The sequence below is a fragment of the Caretta caretta genome, chromosome 1 (assembly GCF_965140235.1).
Source record: "Caretta caretta isolate rCarCar2 chromosome 1, rCarCar1.hap1, whole genome shotgun sequence".
Classification (NCBI taxonomy): domain Eukaryota; kingdom Metazoa; phylum Chordata; order Testudines; family Cheloniidae; genus Caretta; species Caretta caretta.
The window spans coordinates 270269751-270288380 of record NC_134206.1 but is presented as its reverse complement, the minus strand read 5'-3'; the positions used below and the strand labels follow the sequence as shown (position 1 = coordinate 270288380).

General features: G+C 43.3%; 1 protein-coding gene across 6 annotated transcripts in view; it reads right to left on the bottom strand.

Moving 5' to 3' along the window:
• Positions 1-18630, bottom strand: part of CCDC38 (coiled-coil domain containing 38) — a 46166-nt gene that overhangs the window by 26833 nt on the left and 703 nt on the right. For 2 of the 6 annotated variants that reach the window (XM_075124273.1, XM_048835523.2), the window contains exons 2-6: positions 13458-13554; positions 13079-13173; positions 10240-10414; positions 9122-9189; positions 7795-8135 (exon numbers count right to left, since the gene is read on the bottom strand). In XM_075124273.1, the coding sequence (XP_074980374.1) occupies positions 7795-8135; positions 9122-9189; positions 10240-10414; positions 13079-13173; positions 13458-13524 (746 nt within the window). In that variant the 5' untranslated portion in view covers positions 13525-13554. Of the gene's footprint in view, positions 1-7794; positions 8136-9121; positions 9190-10239; positions 10415-13078; positions 13174-13457; positions 13555-13721; positions 13788-15837; positions 18161-18630 lie in introns of those variants that run through there. The other 4 variants (XM_048835522.2, XM_048835520.2, XM_075124272.1 and 1 more) reach the window with 4 other exon arrangements.

The window sequence follows — 18630 nt, the reverse complement described above, 5'->3', positions numbered from 1 at the left end:
TGCTTCGGGTCCCTGTTATGGCCTCTGTCCTTCATGCCCTGGGAGATTTTCAGAAAGGTTTTGGCATTTCGAAAACTGGAACGGAGTTCTGATAGCACGGATTCCTCTCCCCAAACAGCGATCAGATCCCGTACCTCCCGTTCAGTCCATGCTGGAGCTCTTTTGCGATTCTGGGACTCCATCATGGTCACCTCTGCTGATGAGCTCTGCATGGTCACCTGCAGCTTGCCACGCTGGCCAAACAGGAAATGAGATTCAAAAGTTCGCGGTTCTTTTCCTGTCTACCTGGCCAGTGCATCTGAGTTGAGAGCGCTGTCCAGAGCGGTCAGAATGGAGCACTCTGGGATAGCTCCCGGAGGCCAATACCATCGAATTGTGTCCACAGTACCCCAAATTCGAGCCGGCAACGTCGATTTAAGCGCTAATCCACTTGTCAGGGGTGGAGTAAGGAAATCGATTTTAAGAGCCCTTTAAGTCGAAATAAAGGGCTTCATTGTGTGGACGGGTGCAGGTTTAAATCGATTTAACGCTGCTAAATTCGATCTAAAGTCCTAGTGTAGACCAGGGCTCAGGGGAAAAACAATAGTTGGCAGCTTTTTAAAGAGACATTACTAAGGGCACAAGAGCAAACTATCTCACTGTGTAGGAAAGATAGGAAGTATGGCAAGAGATTGCCCTGGCTTAACCAGGAGACCTTCAATGATCTAAAAATCAAAAAAGAGTCCTACAAAAAGTGGAAACTAGGACAAAGGATGAATATAAACAAATAACACAAGTATGCAGGGACAAAATTAGAAAGGCCAAGGCACAAAACAAGATCAAACTAGCTAGAGACATAAAGGGTAACAAGAAAACATTTTACAAATATATGAGAAGCAAGAGGAAGACAAAGGACAGGGTAGGTCCGTTACTCAATGAGGGGGAAAAAATAATATCAGAAAATGTGGAAATGGCAGAGGTGCTTAATAACTTATTTGTTTCAGTTTTCACCAAGAAGGTTGGTGGTGATTGGACACTAACGTAGTGAATGCCAATGAAAATGAGGTAGGCTCAGAGGAGGCTAAAATAGGGAGAAAACAAGTTAAAAATTACTTGGACAAATTAGAGGTCTTCAAGTCACTAGGGACTGATGAAGTGACTCCTAGAATACTCAAGGAGCTGACAGAGCAGATATCTGAGCCATTAGCAATTATCTTTGAAAAGTCATGGAAGAAAGGAGAGATTCCAGAAGACTGGAAAAAGGGCAAAAATCTAGTGCCAACCTATAAAAAGGGAAATACGGACAACCTGGGGAATTACAGGCCAGTCAGCTTAACTTCTGTACCCGGAAAGATAATGGAACAAATAAATAATCAATTTGCAAACATCTAAAAGATAATAAGGTGATAAGTAACAGTCAGCATGGATTTGTCAAAAACAAATCATGTCAAACCAACCTGATAGCTTTCTTTGACAGGATAACAAGCCTTATGGAAAGGGGGGAAGTGGTAGAGGTGGTATATCTTGACTTTAGTAAAGCTTTTGATACTGTCTTGCATGACCTTATCATGCAAGTTTCCTAAACAAACTAGGAAAATGCAACCTAGATGGAGCTACTATAAGGTGGGTGCAAAACTGGTTGGAAAACTGTCCCAGAGAGTAGTTATCAGTGGTTCAGAATCATACTGGAAGGGCATAACAAGTAGGGTCCTGCAGGGATCAGTTTTGGGTCCAGTTCTATTCAATATCTTTGTCAATGATTTACATAATGGCATACAGAGTACACTTGTAAAGTTTGAGGACGATACCAAGGTGGGAGGGGGTTGCAAGTGCTTTGGAGGATAGGATTAAAATTCAAAATGATCTGGACAAATTGGAGAAATGGTCTGAAGTAAACTGGATGAAATTCAATAAGGACAAATGCAAAGTACTCTATTTAGGAAGGAACAATCAGTTGCACACATACAAAATGGGAAATGACTGCCTAGGAAGGAGTACTGCAGAAAGGGATCTGTTCAGTTTGGCCAATGTACATGGCAGAGGGGCATTGCTGGCACATGATGGCATATATCACAAACCAGACAGTCTCTACGTAAAAGAATAAATGGACACAAATCTGACATCAGGAATCATAACATTCAAAAAACAGTAGGAGAACACTGAAACCTCTCTGGTCACTCAGTAACAGACTTAAGGATGGCAATTTTGCAACAGAAAAGCTTCAAAACCAGACTCCAGTGAGAAACTGCTGAACTAGAATTAATTTGCAAACTAGATACCATTAACTTGGGCTTGAATAGAGACTGGGAGTGGCTGGGTCATTACAAAAAATTGAATCTATTTCCCCATGTTAAGTATCCTCACACCTTCTTGTCAACTGTCTGAAATGGGCCATCTTGATTATCACTACAAATGTTTTTTTCTCCTGTTGCTAATAACTCGTCTTAATTAATTAGCCTCTTAGAGTTGGCATGGCAACTTCCACCTTTTCATGCTCTCTGTATTCTGAAAGGATCGGGCCAGATGGCTATAGGAGAGTAACAGAAGGCAGATATATTAGCCCCAGGCTAAGTAGGTCCCTTTTCCCTGTGTAAGGTAACAGGGAAGGTTCCAGAACAATCAGGAACCTTCTGGAGACAATTAAGACAGGCTGATTAGAACACCTGCAGCCGATCAAGAAGCTGCTAGAATCAATTAAGGCAGGCTAATCAGGGCACCTGGGTTTTAAAAAAGAGCTCACTTCAGTTTGTGGTGCGTGTGAGGAGCTGGGAGCAAGAGGCACTAGGAGCTGAGAGTGAGAACGTGGACTGTTGGAGGACTGAGGTGTACAAGCATTATCAGACACCAGGAGGAAGGTCCTATGGTGAGGATAAAGAAGAGGTTGGGAGGAGGCCATGGGGAAGTAGCCCAGGGAGTTGTAGCTGTTGCACAGCTGTTCCAGGAGGCACTCTAGACAGCTGCCTTCCACAGGGCCCTGGACTGGAACCCAGAGTAGAGGGCGGGCCTGCGTTCCCCCCAAATCCTCTCAACTGGTCAGACACAGGAGGAGTCGACCGGGACTGTGGGTTCAGAAAAATGGCCAAGCTGAGGGCTGTCGTGAAGCTCCAAGGCGAGCAAATCCGCCAATAAGCGCAAGACCCACCAAGGTAGAGCAGGAACTTTGTCACAGTATGTATATGTATCTTCTTACTATATGTTCCATTCTACGCATCTGATGAAGTGGGCTGTAGCCCACGAAAGCTTATGCTCATATAAAATTGTTAGTCTCTAAGGAGCCACAAGTACTCCTGTTCTTTTTGCAGATACAGACGAACACAGCTGCTACTCTGAAACCTATCAGGATAAGAAATTTCTCATTCTCTTGCAAAGCTTCTCTCCTAATTCATCAACAATGGGAAGTAGCAAGAATTGAATCACAGAAGTGTAGGAAGATAAGTAGTGTCTTAATTATTATTATTATAGTAGAATAATAGGCAGGAAAGGAAGTTACTCTCATATAAAGCAAGGAATTAGGTGGGAACCAGCCCAGTAGCAACTTCCTACTGAAAGATGCCTCTGCAAAGGAATGGAAACTTACTTTGCAAATCTTCCTCAGATGAGGTGCAGATACTTTTCCCCCAGTGCCACTAGGGACTTCTGTGAATAGCTTCCCAGATGCCTAGCATGCCAACTGGTGCAGGATTTTAACATGTTGCCTGTAGCAACTTTGAGATCTGAAGACAGGGCCAGATTATGACATTCTGAGGCCCTAAGCTATGTCAAGTGTAAGAAGCCCCATACCATAAAAAAAAATAATTTATTATTTTCACAGAGAGGACATTGAATATATAAACACAAAATCTTTATACTTGCATATATACAAAGGCAAAGTTGTAAAAATAGAATAATAATTAACTAAAACTCATCTTGCAATATGCCTGTTTGCATTATAAAATAGTTTCAAATTAACATATTTTCGACTATGATCTCTTAATTAGTAGATATGAAAACTTTATATCTACATCAACACAAAAGCAGTTACAGTTACACAGACCAGCTTACCTAACGGAAGCAGTACAGCCTGCAGTATGTCTGTTTGCACATCACATTCATTTTAACACTGAAATTTAAAACATTTTCTTCTGTGATTTTTGGTGAGCAAATGATAAGCTATGGAGTGTGTCACTTTCGATGCACAGAATGCTTAGGGCAGATAGCTTTTCTTGCAGAATTTTCTAGGCAGACATCTCTATTCATGTTTGCTTCTCTATCCTCTGTCTCCCCCAGGACCACTAATTAATCTCGAGTAAACATCTCTGACACACAGAGTCACAACAAGCTATATGCGCGAAAGAGAGAAAGAATTTACCAGAAAAAAGACAGGTAATCTCTAGACAGGCATTGAGAAAGTGAGAAAAACTAGCCCATATTCAAGCAAATATAATGAATATTATAGGCTTTAATAGCCTATTAATCATAAATGCACATAGTTTGAAATAACTTGCTCACCAAGTACTCAGAATATTTTGATATATATGTATATCTTCCTTCACTTCTCTCAAAACCCTCTATTTATCCTTTCGTCAGCACTCTCTGATATTTACTGTGAAGGTTCCCGAAACTGACAGAAGGAAGCCAACACAAATGTATCCTCCTCAAGATCCACTAGACCCAAATCCATAAGATGATCACCAGCAAACTCAATCATGTGAAGCATGGATAGCGCGTGAAGCAGAAAGTGGTGTGCACGCTAAAATATACAATTGTACGTATGTACAGATCAAAAGAAGAAAGAACACACTAACACTTAAGAAAATGAAGAAAAACAGGAATGAAGGCACTCTATGACTGAGTGTGCTGGACCGTAAACAAAAGACGGTGGCCTTCTGGCTATTACCAGCCAAAGGGGATGCTATACATGACATCACTCCAAGGACGAGTCCCATAGGAGTATGAGCTTGGCAGGATTGCTTCAAGACACTGCCATCTCCGACATCACATTTTCCCTGATTTTATCGGCAGTTAGATTATTTATGTATTTTAAAAAATTATGAAGGCACGGTCAGAATTTTACCAGTAGCAGCTGACCAACAAACCGCTGCCTTAGGAGGCTGATAGGAGACTTACTTGCAGAACTACTAATTTTACAAGTGCAGTTATCTTTTTTTTCTAAGCCCTGGCCTCCTGCCTGTCAATAATGAACAATTTGTGAAGCGTAATGGTATGGTAAAGGTATTTGTGTAGCCAGATGTGTATATTTTTGTCATATTTGAACAAAAATGACTATATTTAGAAAGAATCTTCTTTTCCCATATCTCCTTTATTTATCAACCAATGTTGATAAAATTTGAAATGGAGTCAGTTTTTTCTTTTTTAGAGGCCCCTCATACTGCGAGGCCCTAAACTGTAGCTTAGTTATTTTATGCCTTAATCCGGCCTTCTCTGAAGGGATTTTGGATAGAATGAGATGAACAGGGTACAAGTGGCATGTGTACTCCATATATGCTTGAGATATATCTTTAGAGCACTAGAAATGCCCATTTATGGCACAACTTTCCATAGGAGCGCTAAAGGTTAGAACAAAATGATGGAAGAACTATGACCAAGGAATTGTGGAAAGAGAAATTTATCTTGAACAGAAAGATTTCTGGAGCTATAAGAATAGCCTTTTCCTCAACAACAGCGCTGTGGTTTTCATACAGGGGAACCAATTAAAAAACCTGCTTTTCTGAGCGTGCCTAGAAAGGCCAGCCATTGGTTTGTCTAACCTGTCGTTCTGATTAATCTTGGCATCTGATGATACCCAAATGGAGAAGCCAGTGTGCCTCCCCACAGAATGCCTCTATGGCCAGTACTCATGTTTCTATGGTGCTTAGTTGTACAACTCCAATCAAGCATCCTGGAGAATCTCTAGTATAGCTGAGACTACCAGAACTTTGTGATTGTCATTATACTTGTGTAAGCACAGTCAGGATGAGCTCCACCCTGACATCTGGTGGTGAGTTGTGGCAAGTTGTGGAAAAGAACTTCAAGGGCTGATCTCATTTGCATAGGCACACCCATCCCGCCTAGCATGAGCCCATAGCTGCCCAAATGGTCACTTTGGCTGCTGTGGGATCCCCAGTTTCTCTGTTATTAAAAGACTTTTGCTACACTCAGACTCTGTGCTTGCGAGAGGGGCAGTATTGCCTCTTAGAGGTGCCCAGCGGGGGTGGTATATATTTGTCCCAGGTCACTGGGTGGGGGCTCAAGCCAGTTTTCCATTGTGTTATTGGAATGGAACCCCTAGATACTGAACCTGGCCCTTGTTGCTGCCAACTCTGATGTGCAGAAGGGTTACACTTGTATTACAGTAGCATCTACAGGTCAGGGACCCACTGTGCTGGGTACAATACAAACATTTTTCCTCTTTCCTCTCACATCAGAAACATAAATTTGTCTATATCAATGAATGAGATTTCCTGGTTGTTTTTTTTTAATTTTTGTTATGCATGCTTGGTGTTACTGCTGGCTGTTTACAGGGAGGAAGTAACATGCTATTCATCCTGGCGTGGGGACCACACAACCAAAGAGGGGTCTGGCTAAAAGTACCTCACTGTGGAAGTAGCTTGACTGAGATCCCTGGGAGTCTGTACCCAAGTGAGTAGTGAAAGGACAAACAAGGACCACTTGGGCCTTTACTCGGTAAACAGGAGTCATTTTTAACATGAGAATGGATTTCTCACTTTCCCCTTTATCATCCCATGAAGGTTCAGCTTCCTGGGGAGTGGAATCCTCAGGTGCCTCTCTTCTTGTAAAGTTCTCTCAAAAAGCGTTAGAGTGTGAAATGAAGAACTCTATAAAACTAAGTTATACTTAAGTATTTTGACACGTGGTTTCATCTTCCAGCTTTTATCATCAGCTATACAAAATGACTGATATTTTGACTGACTTAAAATGAAGCACTGAGAGACAAATTCATTCCTACTTTAACTCCACGAAAGTGAATGGTATTATGTTAATGATGGGTTATTTAACAGGAACTAAATTCCCATACATTATTCTGTGTACAGATCTCAACTCTGGTGAGCCATTGTTAAAAAGAACTATGAACCCATTCTCAATTTTGCTTCAGACAATTTTCACACTAAAACCTAAAGTTTACATAGTAAGCAGAAAACATTCACAAACTAGATCCAGGGCAGACTGTCCTTTTTACCAGCTTAACAGCTTTGCTAGCAACACTATGTCCCCACCCTCTTAACTTGTGCATGTCCCAAGCTGAGAGAATCCCTAATATTATCCTTATACATACATACACGCACACACACACACATACTCTACTGAATACACAGTTCACACAAAGAAAATATTTAAAAAAACACACCAAACACACATACACAGAAATCCAATCTAGCAAAACAGCACCTGACATTGGGGTGGCAGCGAACACCATCACCCCTCACAGACCTGACCAGGTCAAATCCTGGCACTGCCTAATGCCTCTTTGCAAACCTACAGGCCTGAAGGTACAGTTTCCCAGCTCCCCACTTGTCCCCATTACTATCTTTGGTTATCCATTTAAAGGAGTTTGGTCTGTTAAAATGAAGATACAGTATCATACTCTGTACTGCTGTAAAACAGTTAGGTCTGTGAAACTCTCTGCTGCCCTTAACTCACTTCATGGGGATCAACAGGTGTGGGGTTCAGGCCCAAACTGTACACCTACAGAACAGCTCAATGTGGCAGTGGGTGAACCTCAAAGATTTGCTCCCCCCAGAGTGTTCTTCAAAAGAGGAGAATCTGCACCACTGTTACCATAAAAAGAAAAGTACATTTATAACATAAAAGTCTCACCTTTTAATAGCGAAGAGTTCATTAATAGCAGACTTTACATCTGCAACCATTTCCATTTTGGATTTAGTTTCTTGGGCTGCACTAAAAAGTAACATGGAAATATTACAGAGACATAGGTGTACGGTTTTCGGTAGATCAAAAATTGAAACAAACATTAACTGTAATAGCAATTCTAACATGTTAAGTGCATCTGCAGAACTTCGGTCATTTTCTTTCAGAAATTCCTCAAATGCAATTGTATCCTCTTCTAGCTTTGCTTCGGCAGAAGTGGCCTCTTTCTCGGCTTGCATTGCTAATTTCTCCAGCTTCTTTATAGTTTGTTCTTTTACTTTTACTGCGTACTAGGAAAACAAGAGAGTGGGGAAATGTTATGTACAAAATGCTGTCCAAATGTATTTTGTATCTGTATTTCATTATTTCAGGGAGCAAAGTAAACTCAGCAAGACATGCTCAGAGAGATAGGAATAGCTGCCCTAATTCAGACAAGGAAATACAGCATGAATTAATGTCCAAAATATATTACCGTATTTCAATGCTAAATGTACAGATTTAAACACAGTGTAAAGAAATACAAAATCAAGAATCCAATAGTTATATTTTTCACTACATATACCAAGCCTGATTCTCCATTGTCCTAAGGCCCCTTCATGCAGTTTTGGCAACAGAACGAGACCTTAGAGGTAGCAGAGCTTTCCCCAGGGACTATCCTCAGTGTAAGAGAGTTCCTTGGGCAGTACAGAGCTGGCAAAATGACCCTGTGCTGGTACCCTGCCCAGGGGGCAGAGCTGCAGTGCTGCTGGAGGCATGCAGCCTGAACATCAGTTAAAAGATAATGGTATGGAAAAACCTGCACTGTAGTTTGTGATGTAGCTGCTCTTCTATACTGAGAATTTCTGTCTCCAGTGATATCAGTTTGGCAAAACTTCCAAGTAAGGTCTGACTTGTCACTGAATTGGTAATTGTAGAAAAAAAGCAGCCCATCCAAACACTTTTATTATGATGAATGTGAGCCTTACTCAACTTTTTTACCAAATTCAGGGCCAAGTCCTTTAAATACTTAAATATGTGAGTTAGTTTTACTCACATGAGTAGTTCCAGTGACTTAGATGACATTGAGTAATCTTACTGTGTTTGCAGGGTTAGACATGCACACTAATGTGGAAACTCAGGTCAAGGTGCCTCTTTACCATCACAAAAATTCAGACTTAGAGATAAACAGAAATATTCTAATCTAGTTACTTGCACTATTTTTATTTCACATAGTGTGCTTTTATAACTACATTTTTCAGAAAGCACCAACCATAAGAACAACAACATTTTAGGGTACCTGCAGCAGAAACAACTCCTTCTGTTCCTTGATATAATCTGCTAAAGACTGTTTGTCACTTTGGCAACCTTTTAAGAGAATTTAAATGTTGTTAAAATTAATCTGATGATGTTACTATTATTCTTCCAAATTCCACGGTACAAGATCCCATAAATTACATTTGCATTCAAAGAATTACAATATATGTTTATATCTTATTTAGTTTGATAAGCAAAAAATGGCATTATAAGAAGTCTTACTGGGATTAGTTTCAAAGAATTAATTGAATTAACAGATTAATAGATTAATTGAATTAATTAATTAATAGACTTCCCAATGCTCTAATTTTGAAAACAGCACATCACATAAAGGAACAACGTTTTGCAGCAGACTAATTCTTAGTACAGTGGCCCCCAAACTGTGGGGTGTGCCCCCCCAAGGGGCTCAGGGGAATATTGGAGGGGGGGACATGGTGGGGCTCAGGTCAGCTCCCAAAGGGAATGGGGAGGGAGTGCCACCCAGCCCCGCTCTGCCCCCAGCCCAGCTCCAACCCAGCCACAGCTCCACTCTGCCCCCTGTTCTGCCCCCAATCCAGCCCTTCCCACATTCCTTCTCTGTCCCCAGGCCAGCTCCGCCTTTAGCGCCAGCTCCTCCCCCATCCCCAGTTCTGCCCTCAGCTCTGCCTTCAGCCCAAGCTCCTTCGCTGAGGAAGCCATGGCTGTGCAGTAATGGAAGGGGAGACACAAACAGATTCCATTACTGGTAAGGGGGGGGCATGACAGGAAAAGTTTGGGCACCACTGTATTAGTTACAGACTGTGGTGGTGGTGGTGAGATGGGGATGCCAACATTTTCACTCTCTTCAAAATTTGGATGCAAGTCTAAATCCTTGTCCAGAATCCTGAAAACTGACCTGCGTGCCCAACAATCAGATCTTGCAACCAAATCCCTTTGCCTATATGGAGCTCCACTGAAATCAATGGGGTTCTATGCAGGTGCAGGGGTCCAGTGACAGGGATCCAGTTACAAAATCTGGTCCTAAATGACAGATTTTAGGTGTATGATAGATGAAAATCTATGCCAAGGTAAGCAACTCTGACATGTGTATAACAAAATGTAAAACTAAAAGAACGTACTCACATTTTGCAAAAGTAAGAGCCCAGTTGGGACCAGAAGTAATATACCCTTTATCTATTGTAGCCCGGGTCTCTCTTTCAATGACTGAGTCCATCTTTTTCACAGAGTCTCGAGACTTTGCTCTTGATGAAAATGTGCTCTTTTCATGGACCTTCAAATTCTGTTGAGCCTTTTTATCCTGCATTTATAGATTTTCAGATAAATGTGTTTATTAATGACACTATGAGCTCTTGGGTAGGGACTTACCTTTCAGTAAAATACCATACATCTACGGCACTGTATAAATAATAACTCAGGGCCCTATTCTGTCACCCATATTCCATTTATTACCAAGTCCTGTAAAGATTTATGCATGTGTTTAACTTTACTAATGAGCAGCTCCATTGATTCCAATGGAACCACCCACGGTGGTAAAGTCTAGCACGTGTGTAAGTCTGCAGGCCTGTGGCCTTAGTCTGTAAGTAGTCCCATTGGTCTTAATGGAACTACAATACAGTTAGAGTAAGATACTCAGTGTGAGTAAGTGTGGTAGAATCTGGCCCTTAGCTTGTACACAGTAATGGCCCTTAATATATAAGTACTCTTTCCATTTGCTGAAACAGTTCAGAAGAACAGAGTGTCTATGAATATTCATACACATATAGTCGTATTAGATATTTAACTTAAGATGCTATGTGAATTCATCTTTAAAGTACATTGCATAAAAGTCACTAAAAGAATAAGTTTTCATAAATTTATTTAAGTTATTTAATTTATTTATTATTAGAAACATAGAAATTAGAGATGAAGAACTGGTCATTTCACCAGTGCAAGATTATGCACTACAGTACATACATTATGTAGCATGTACTCCTAACAAGTCTTTTGATCTTTGATTAGAAAGTTATATAGCTAATACACAGGAAAACAACACAAGAGTTGTGTGTGTTTCTTTGTTTTCTGTGTTAGTTATTTAGGGTCAGCTTTTGGATTTGGATTTTTTTAATCTTTTGAAGCCCTCTGACTGTTCTTAAGAACAACAGTCAGAAAAGGCTATAAAGTCTAGCTGAGAAGCAACTAAAGCATCAGCTGTTGCTGGGAGTTATAACAGGTTGAACTATAATTCTATGCTGGGCAGACCGCTGGCACCCAGGACACCACAAAAGCCCCGATTCAACAAGATACTTAAGCACATAAGTACGCCCATTGACTTCACTGAGGGCATGACTACACTGCCACACAGGTCTAACTAAAGGGATGTGAATAGCAGTGTGCAACAACGTGCTGCACTGTAACTCAACTCCCCTGTGTGGACTGTGCAAATACAAACTTATAGGTCCCGAGTTCACACTAATGCAGGAAGTTTGCACCTGCAGTGTCCACACAGGGGAGTTACAGCACAGCACTTTGGTGCGTACTGCCGTTTGCACTCCCTTAGTCCAAACTGCGGGGCAGTATAGACATGCCCTGAGACATGCAAAAACATGATCTAAACTAAAGTGTCCCTAGCCACTATTTGCCAGAAGCTGGGAATGGGCGACAGGGGATGGATCACTTGATGATTACCTGTTCTGTTCATTCCCTCTGAAGCACCTGGCCTTGGCCACAGTCGGAAGACAGGATCCTGGGCTAGATGGACCATTGGTCTGACTCAGTATGGTTGTTCTTATGACTAATCACATGTTTCAAGTTAGGCACATGCTTAAGTTCCTTTCTGAATTGGGATCTAAATCAGTAGGGAGCTGGGGGACCTACAAAAAAATTGAACAAGACAACTTGACGATGAGGGGTGGCTTTGGAACGCTGGCCTGAGGGAGAATGTTTCTTTTTCTATTCTGCTGGGTCTGAGGCACGCAAAGTTTCTGGGCACAATGGGAATGGGGCACAGAGTTCCATCAGTTTTACTTTTGTGAAGTTATGACAAAAATATTTTACACTGAGAAAGTAAATTTTACACAAAACCCAACTGGTCTGAAATAATGTTAAGTCCAAGAGTGTATATAACAAATTTGCGTTTGTTCTCTGGATTGGTTCCAGAAATTTAGAAACCAGTTTAGTTAAATCAATGCAATTTCTGAATTCAGACCAGCCCAAAGGCTGTGGTCAGCCCTGATGGGTCAGTGACCTACAATACTTTTACAGTTAGGACACAAGCTTAAAGACCATTCAACAAAACTCACAAACAAAAAACAATTCTCAGGACTCCCATAGTCTCCTCCTGTATGAGTGAACTTCAGATCATTTTGCAAATATTAATAAATTTAGACATACAATAAAGCAGTATGGAAATAAAACATTATGAACCCCATTTACAGATGAGGAAACTGAGGCACAGAGCTATTATGTGACTTACTCAAAGTCACACAGAAAGTCCATGGCAATGTCTGGACTACAACTCAGAACACTCTACCCTGAGTTCTGTGCCTTACCCATGAAACCATACTTCAGTTCTTAGGCTGACCATTCTAGAAATATGCTAGTGGATGACTATATCTGGGGCAGCCTGATTTTTCCACTCTTTTGAAAGCATGTACTTCCTTTGAGAAACTATTGCAGGAATACTACATATACACATCCATCATCAGCAAAAAGAAATTTAAAATGCAGTATTTACCTCCACAAAAGATTTTAACACATTGTACTAAACTGATTTTCCCTCACATTATTCCTAATTTGGAGGGGGTGGGGTGTGGAAGAGTATTTATTTGCAGACTTTTCACCACTTTAATTGCTTTGTTTGGTGAAATGAGTTCCTTTCCCCCTAAACAGTGGGACTTGACAGTTACAGGTAAAGTACATTAAATTAATAACATACGTAGACTTAGCATAGGCTCTGGCAATTAAAACTGACACAAACGCATACCTCTTCTTTGGCCCTACATTCAATGTCTCTGTAAAGAAATGGCTTGCAGTCCACAATTGTAAAAGGAGTCTTCTTTTGATTATCAGTGTCGTAGTCTATAAAAGATGAAAGGGAAAAAAATTACATTCTGATATCTTTTAAAACACCACCATGTAAAATTCAGTCCAAAAAGCTGTTTTAGTGGAACATAAAGCTTGTGATTCAAACCCGTCAAACTCAGGAAATTAGAGTGTGCTATCCTTTGGCACCCGTCACCCTATCCTCTTGCGTATACATACAGCGAATCTCACCCTTAGTGCACAACAAGCCCCTTCTCGCAGTTGTTAAGCATTACACAAAATTCACGTATGGTGTTTATTTAATCAAAACATTTTTTTACCAAAACTAACGCTCTGAAATCTCGGAGTCTGGGACTGGGACGGTGGAAATAAGGCTACTGATGCCATCCCTACTTTCTGAAATTCCTTCCGGAACTGCTGAAATAGACAAAGTGGGAAAAAAAGCATGAGCATTAGAATAGTAAATCTGATAAAGGCTTGAGGCCAGCTTGTCTTTCGGTCTATGCATAGACACAAATTGAGTAGTAAGGCACATGATTAAATACGAACACACACAAACACAGATTTGGGTTTTATGCACATACATGGATGTACTTGCAAGTTTCTGTGAGCACAGTACGGAGGCCTGTTGAACACTGGACCCAAAATATCTGTGGACCAATTGAAGCAGTTTTAGCAGTACATACCACTGTGGGGTCTCTCATCAATTTCTATTTTAATGCATAAAATAGTGTCACCCGAGACTGCCAGAATATCCAGCGAGAACTCCTGGAACAGTAGATTCAGAGACATAGGATGGGATTCACAAAGTTACTCACGTGCCTAAACCCCTCACTTAGGTGCCTAAATCTTAGGCACCTAAATCCCAGGTTAGGCTCCACTGTGATTCACAAAACTCCCACCCCTATTCTGTAGGGACCTAACCTCACGGGGCACCTATGTTTCTACCTCTGAGCATGAGCACTGCTGCCTCACTCTAAGTGTCCAGGTGCCTATCTCCCGCCTAAGCCCCAGAGGGATTCACTAACGGCATTCGCCCATCTGTCTCGTGTGAGGGGCCCAAGGTGGTAGCTGTGCTCAGATGCTGCCTACCTGCTCAGGTCACATTCCAAATCTGGCCAGAGGAGAAGGTGATGCTGCTGACACCACCCACTTTCAAACTTTTGGCTAAGTGACTAGAGAATTCACCCAGGGTGGGGGAGACCCATATTCAACTCTCCCCTCTGCCTGAGGGAAAGAAAGGATTTAAATGGGGTTCTCCCATGTCTCAAGAGTGTTCTAATCACTGAGCTATGGGATAGTCTGAAGTGGAACTCCCTCAATCTCTCCTGCTGACGCAATTTCCCTGTGAATAAACAGAGTCACTGGAGCCGAGCAGCGAGACAGAACCCTGGGTCTCCCATGTGGGTGCCCTAACCACTAGGCTACAGAGTTAGTCTGTCTCTCTCTGGTCCAATGACTCTTTAATTATTTAATCTACAGTAGAACAGCTTCTACAGGATTTGATTTGGGGAGCCCCCATGAGAATATCCCAGAGCTCAATGGTTTGACCACTCTCCTGAGAAGTGGGAGAACCCTTTTCCAATCCTTTCTCCTCATCAGACAAACAAGGAAATTGAACCTGGATCATCCACATCCCAGGTGAGTTCTCTAACCACTGGGCCAAAAGTTATAAAGCAGGCTGCAGCAGCAGCACCTCCTCCTCTAGCCATTTGTGTGTAGTTAGGCACCTGCCTAACTCATTCTCACAAGAAAATGCCATAAAAAGCCTCCTGACTCCAGGAGAGGGGTTCCCAGTTTGTGAATTGCTAGCAAAGATAGGTGCACAAGTCCAAGCTGCGGGGAGGTGCCTACCTTTGAGAGAGAGGGACAGGGCTTTGCACACACCCGTTGTTGACATCTCCCATTGGCTAGTTTAGACAGCTTCCTACTAAGTATTCTGGCTTTTCTGGATCACATTCTAAGGCACCTATCTCTCCCCATTTATTGTATAGGGAGCCTAGGTGCCTAACTCAGGCTTTGTAAACCACAGTGTTGTTCCTGTGATTTTCTAGGCACCTAAAAGTTAGGTCTTATGACCCTGAGCATCATAATGCCCAAGCCCCTTTGTGAATCTAGCCCACACTCCTTTAATCCTCAACCAACCCAGCAGCTAATCCGCTGTCTGCTTCAAGGGGAAAAATGTTTACAAGGAAGCCCTGCCTCTGCATCACTGCCCAGGCTCACCACTGGGGAGAATGATGCCACATCACAAAAGATTTCCAAACACTGTCAATTGCTAAAGAATTTAAACTACCTTCAAAATATTTGTCCCTACCTCACAGTTTGTCTCACCTGAAGAAGGGTTAGCTCAATAAGGCACATCCAAGAAGCCTAGCACACCTGCCCCTTTTTGTGTATATAAACATATAAGTTTATATACATAAAAATGTGTTGATATTATTATATTTTAATTTACATGTTACAAGAAAAATATTGACAAACTGGGGGGAGTCTAGAGAAAAGCAACAAAAATACTCAGGACCTTTATATGAAAAAAAGTAAAAGAACGAAGCAATGACTAAACAGGAGAATGCAACTGTAGTCTACAAATATTTTATGGGCATACAAATTAAGGAAGAAATGATGTACTGTGATCTACAGGGGTCTGCCTAAAAGCAAAAAGTTGAAACAAAGAAGTGGAACATTTAGGATGAATACCAAGAAAATCTTCCTGCCGGTGAGATGTGTTAGGCTGTGAACCACCCAGTGAAAGCCATCGCACCACGCCTGGAGGAGGTCGCCGTGAACTGCGCCATCCCCGGTACTGACAGCCAGTTGCGACCTGACGTGGTAGTCACCGACGAGGCCCAGAAAAAGATCATCCTCGTCGACATCACGGTCTCCTTTGAGAACAGGACCCTGGCCTTCCGCGAAGCCCGAGCTCATAAGCTGGAAAAATACGCCCCTCTGGCCGACACCCTGAGAGCGAAGGGCTACGAGGTGCAGATGGATGCCCTGATCGTCGGAGCCCTGGGCGCTTGGGACCCCTGCAACGAGCGTGTGCTGCGGACCTGTGGGATCGGTCAACGCTACGCACGGCTCATGCGGCGCCTCATGGTCTCGGACACCATCCGATGGTCCAGGGACATTTACATTGAACACATCACCGGCCACCAACAGTACCAGGAGGTGTGAGCCGGTACAACATCGTGCATCAACTATGGGAAAGGGACTGAGAGACTTTTTCCATTGGACCATATGAACTAGAACCATAAACTCACTGAACATTAAATCCCACCAAATGAGGGTAGATCCATCCCCATCATCGTATCCACTCATTATACTCCACACCTGAACATAGCCATTATATGGACAACATACCCCCATATCACAATGTCTGTACTTTGACCGGTTAAACTTTTACCCCCAATCGGGGAGATTGCAGATTACGTATTCCTTACGCCACCCATTCCTAAACCGAATTTCGCACCCCTTGATAATCTGTACCTTATTCCCTGATAACCAGAAACTTCTATGCTTAAACTCTGTACCATTTTCTTTTTACTTCAACATTATCTTAATAAAATTATTATATCTGGGGAAGCTGGGAAAGCCCAATTATTCTGGACTTCTAAAAGTAGACTGGACAAAGCACTAGTATATGGGTGGTATGGAACAATCCTGCATTAACAGGGAGATGGGGTGGATGATCTAATAAACCTTGTCCACCTCTAAGTTTTGAGAATGTTGTAGAATCCTGGAAGATGATTGGCTGGCAGGAAGGTACATTTATATTGACCTGAGGCCTTTGCTGATGGCCCTCTCCATTATCTGCTGAATTCCTTGCCATCCCATTCATGTTGCCCTGAACAAGAGCGAATGATAGCTATATGTGACATGGTTGGTGGTAATCATTTAAGAAGGTCTGTGCCCACCAATAGCACAAGGAGAACATGGTGAAAGATTTTAAACTTAAGTACTTAAAGTTAGATTTTGGCACTTAAATAAAAATTGCCCGATTTCCGGAGGTGTTGAGCACCCGCAGAGCTTCAATTGACCTCAGTGGAATTTGTAAGTGCTCAACTCTTCTGGAAATAAGGCCATTTTCATTTCGGTCTAAAGGTGGAATTAGAAACCGAACTTTAGACACCTAAATTAGAAGATTTTGTCCACAGCATTATATTGTTCTCTTTTCTTTGAAGAGAAGAGAAAACCTAAAATGTTCATTTTGTGAATAAAAATTCCTGCTAAAATTCTCCCATCTCCAGCTCTATAGGGGGCAGTAAAATAGAACATTTCTTTTTAATCTTGGTGGAAATCAGATAAATGATAATTCCTTAACCAAGTTTGGCAAGGGGCAACAGGCGCACATGGGGCTGGTTCCTGTGACTCTGGGCAGGCCAGGAACTTTTAAGGGTGAACATTCCAAATTAAGAACCAAAACATTCCGGGCGCCTCAGTCTAACTGTAACATGAAAATAAGCCGGTGATATCTGCATTTCCATTCACACCACAAAGCCGGATTAACCGGCCACTTGTGGGATTTGCCTAACAAGGGAAAATCTCCAGCTGACACAGAGCCAGTGTAGGACATGTGGCCAGAACCCGCACTTCCACTCTAGCAAACCCCAACCGGCCAATCGGCCCCACTGGGGATATTACAAGCCAGCACCATTTGCAACAGCCCTTCTGGTGGTGCTCTGAATTGCAGTAGAGGAACCCCTACCCGAACCCAGGCCTGACACAAAGAGACACACAAGTACACCCTGGGCAGCACCATTGACAGTCAAGCCACCTAAGCCATCCCCACCCCCACTCTTCAGCAGAGCCCGGCCCCAGCCACTCCTGAGGCCTCAACCCGGGCTTGCTGACGACAATGGGGGCGCATTTAGTCTCGCCTCTCTGCAGTTACGCGCTTCAAAGGGAAAAGGGACGTGTAGCTAACGACGGGCTGGCAGAGGGGGAGGCCGGGCGGGAGCAGGACACAGAGCACCAAAGGGAAGGGGGGGGAAGCTCCCCCCGCAAACCTCAGCTCCCGCCAGAGCCTAGACACACACGCGCCCCGCCCCAGCCGCAGCTCCCTCACCGGGCGACGGGGCCAGGAGGGGCGCAGCCGAGCACAGGGGCAGCCGCGGGGACGGGGACGGGGCCCCGCCTGGAGACTGTTGAGCAGAACGAGAAACGCCCCCGCCCCCGCGTGCCTCAGCTTCCCTCCCCCTCCGCGCCCGTCCCGCGCCCCGGGGGCCAGGAGGAGCCCGCGCGCCCTCAAGCCAGCGGCCAGGGGCTTTGCAGACCCGGGGGCTGGACCCTTCTCTGGCCCCGCGCAGTCCAGGAGCTTCCAGCCCCGGCCCCTCCGCCCGCAGGGTGGCAGCGCTCCGGGTGGCAAGAAGCCAGCCAAGGGACTCCATTGCCAGCGCTGCCCCGCGCTCGGCCGCTGCCCAGGAGACTTGGAGCTGAGCGCGGGCTTCACCCCCCCTCCAGTCCGCTGGGCTGCTCCTGGCCTTGGTTGCC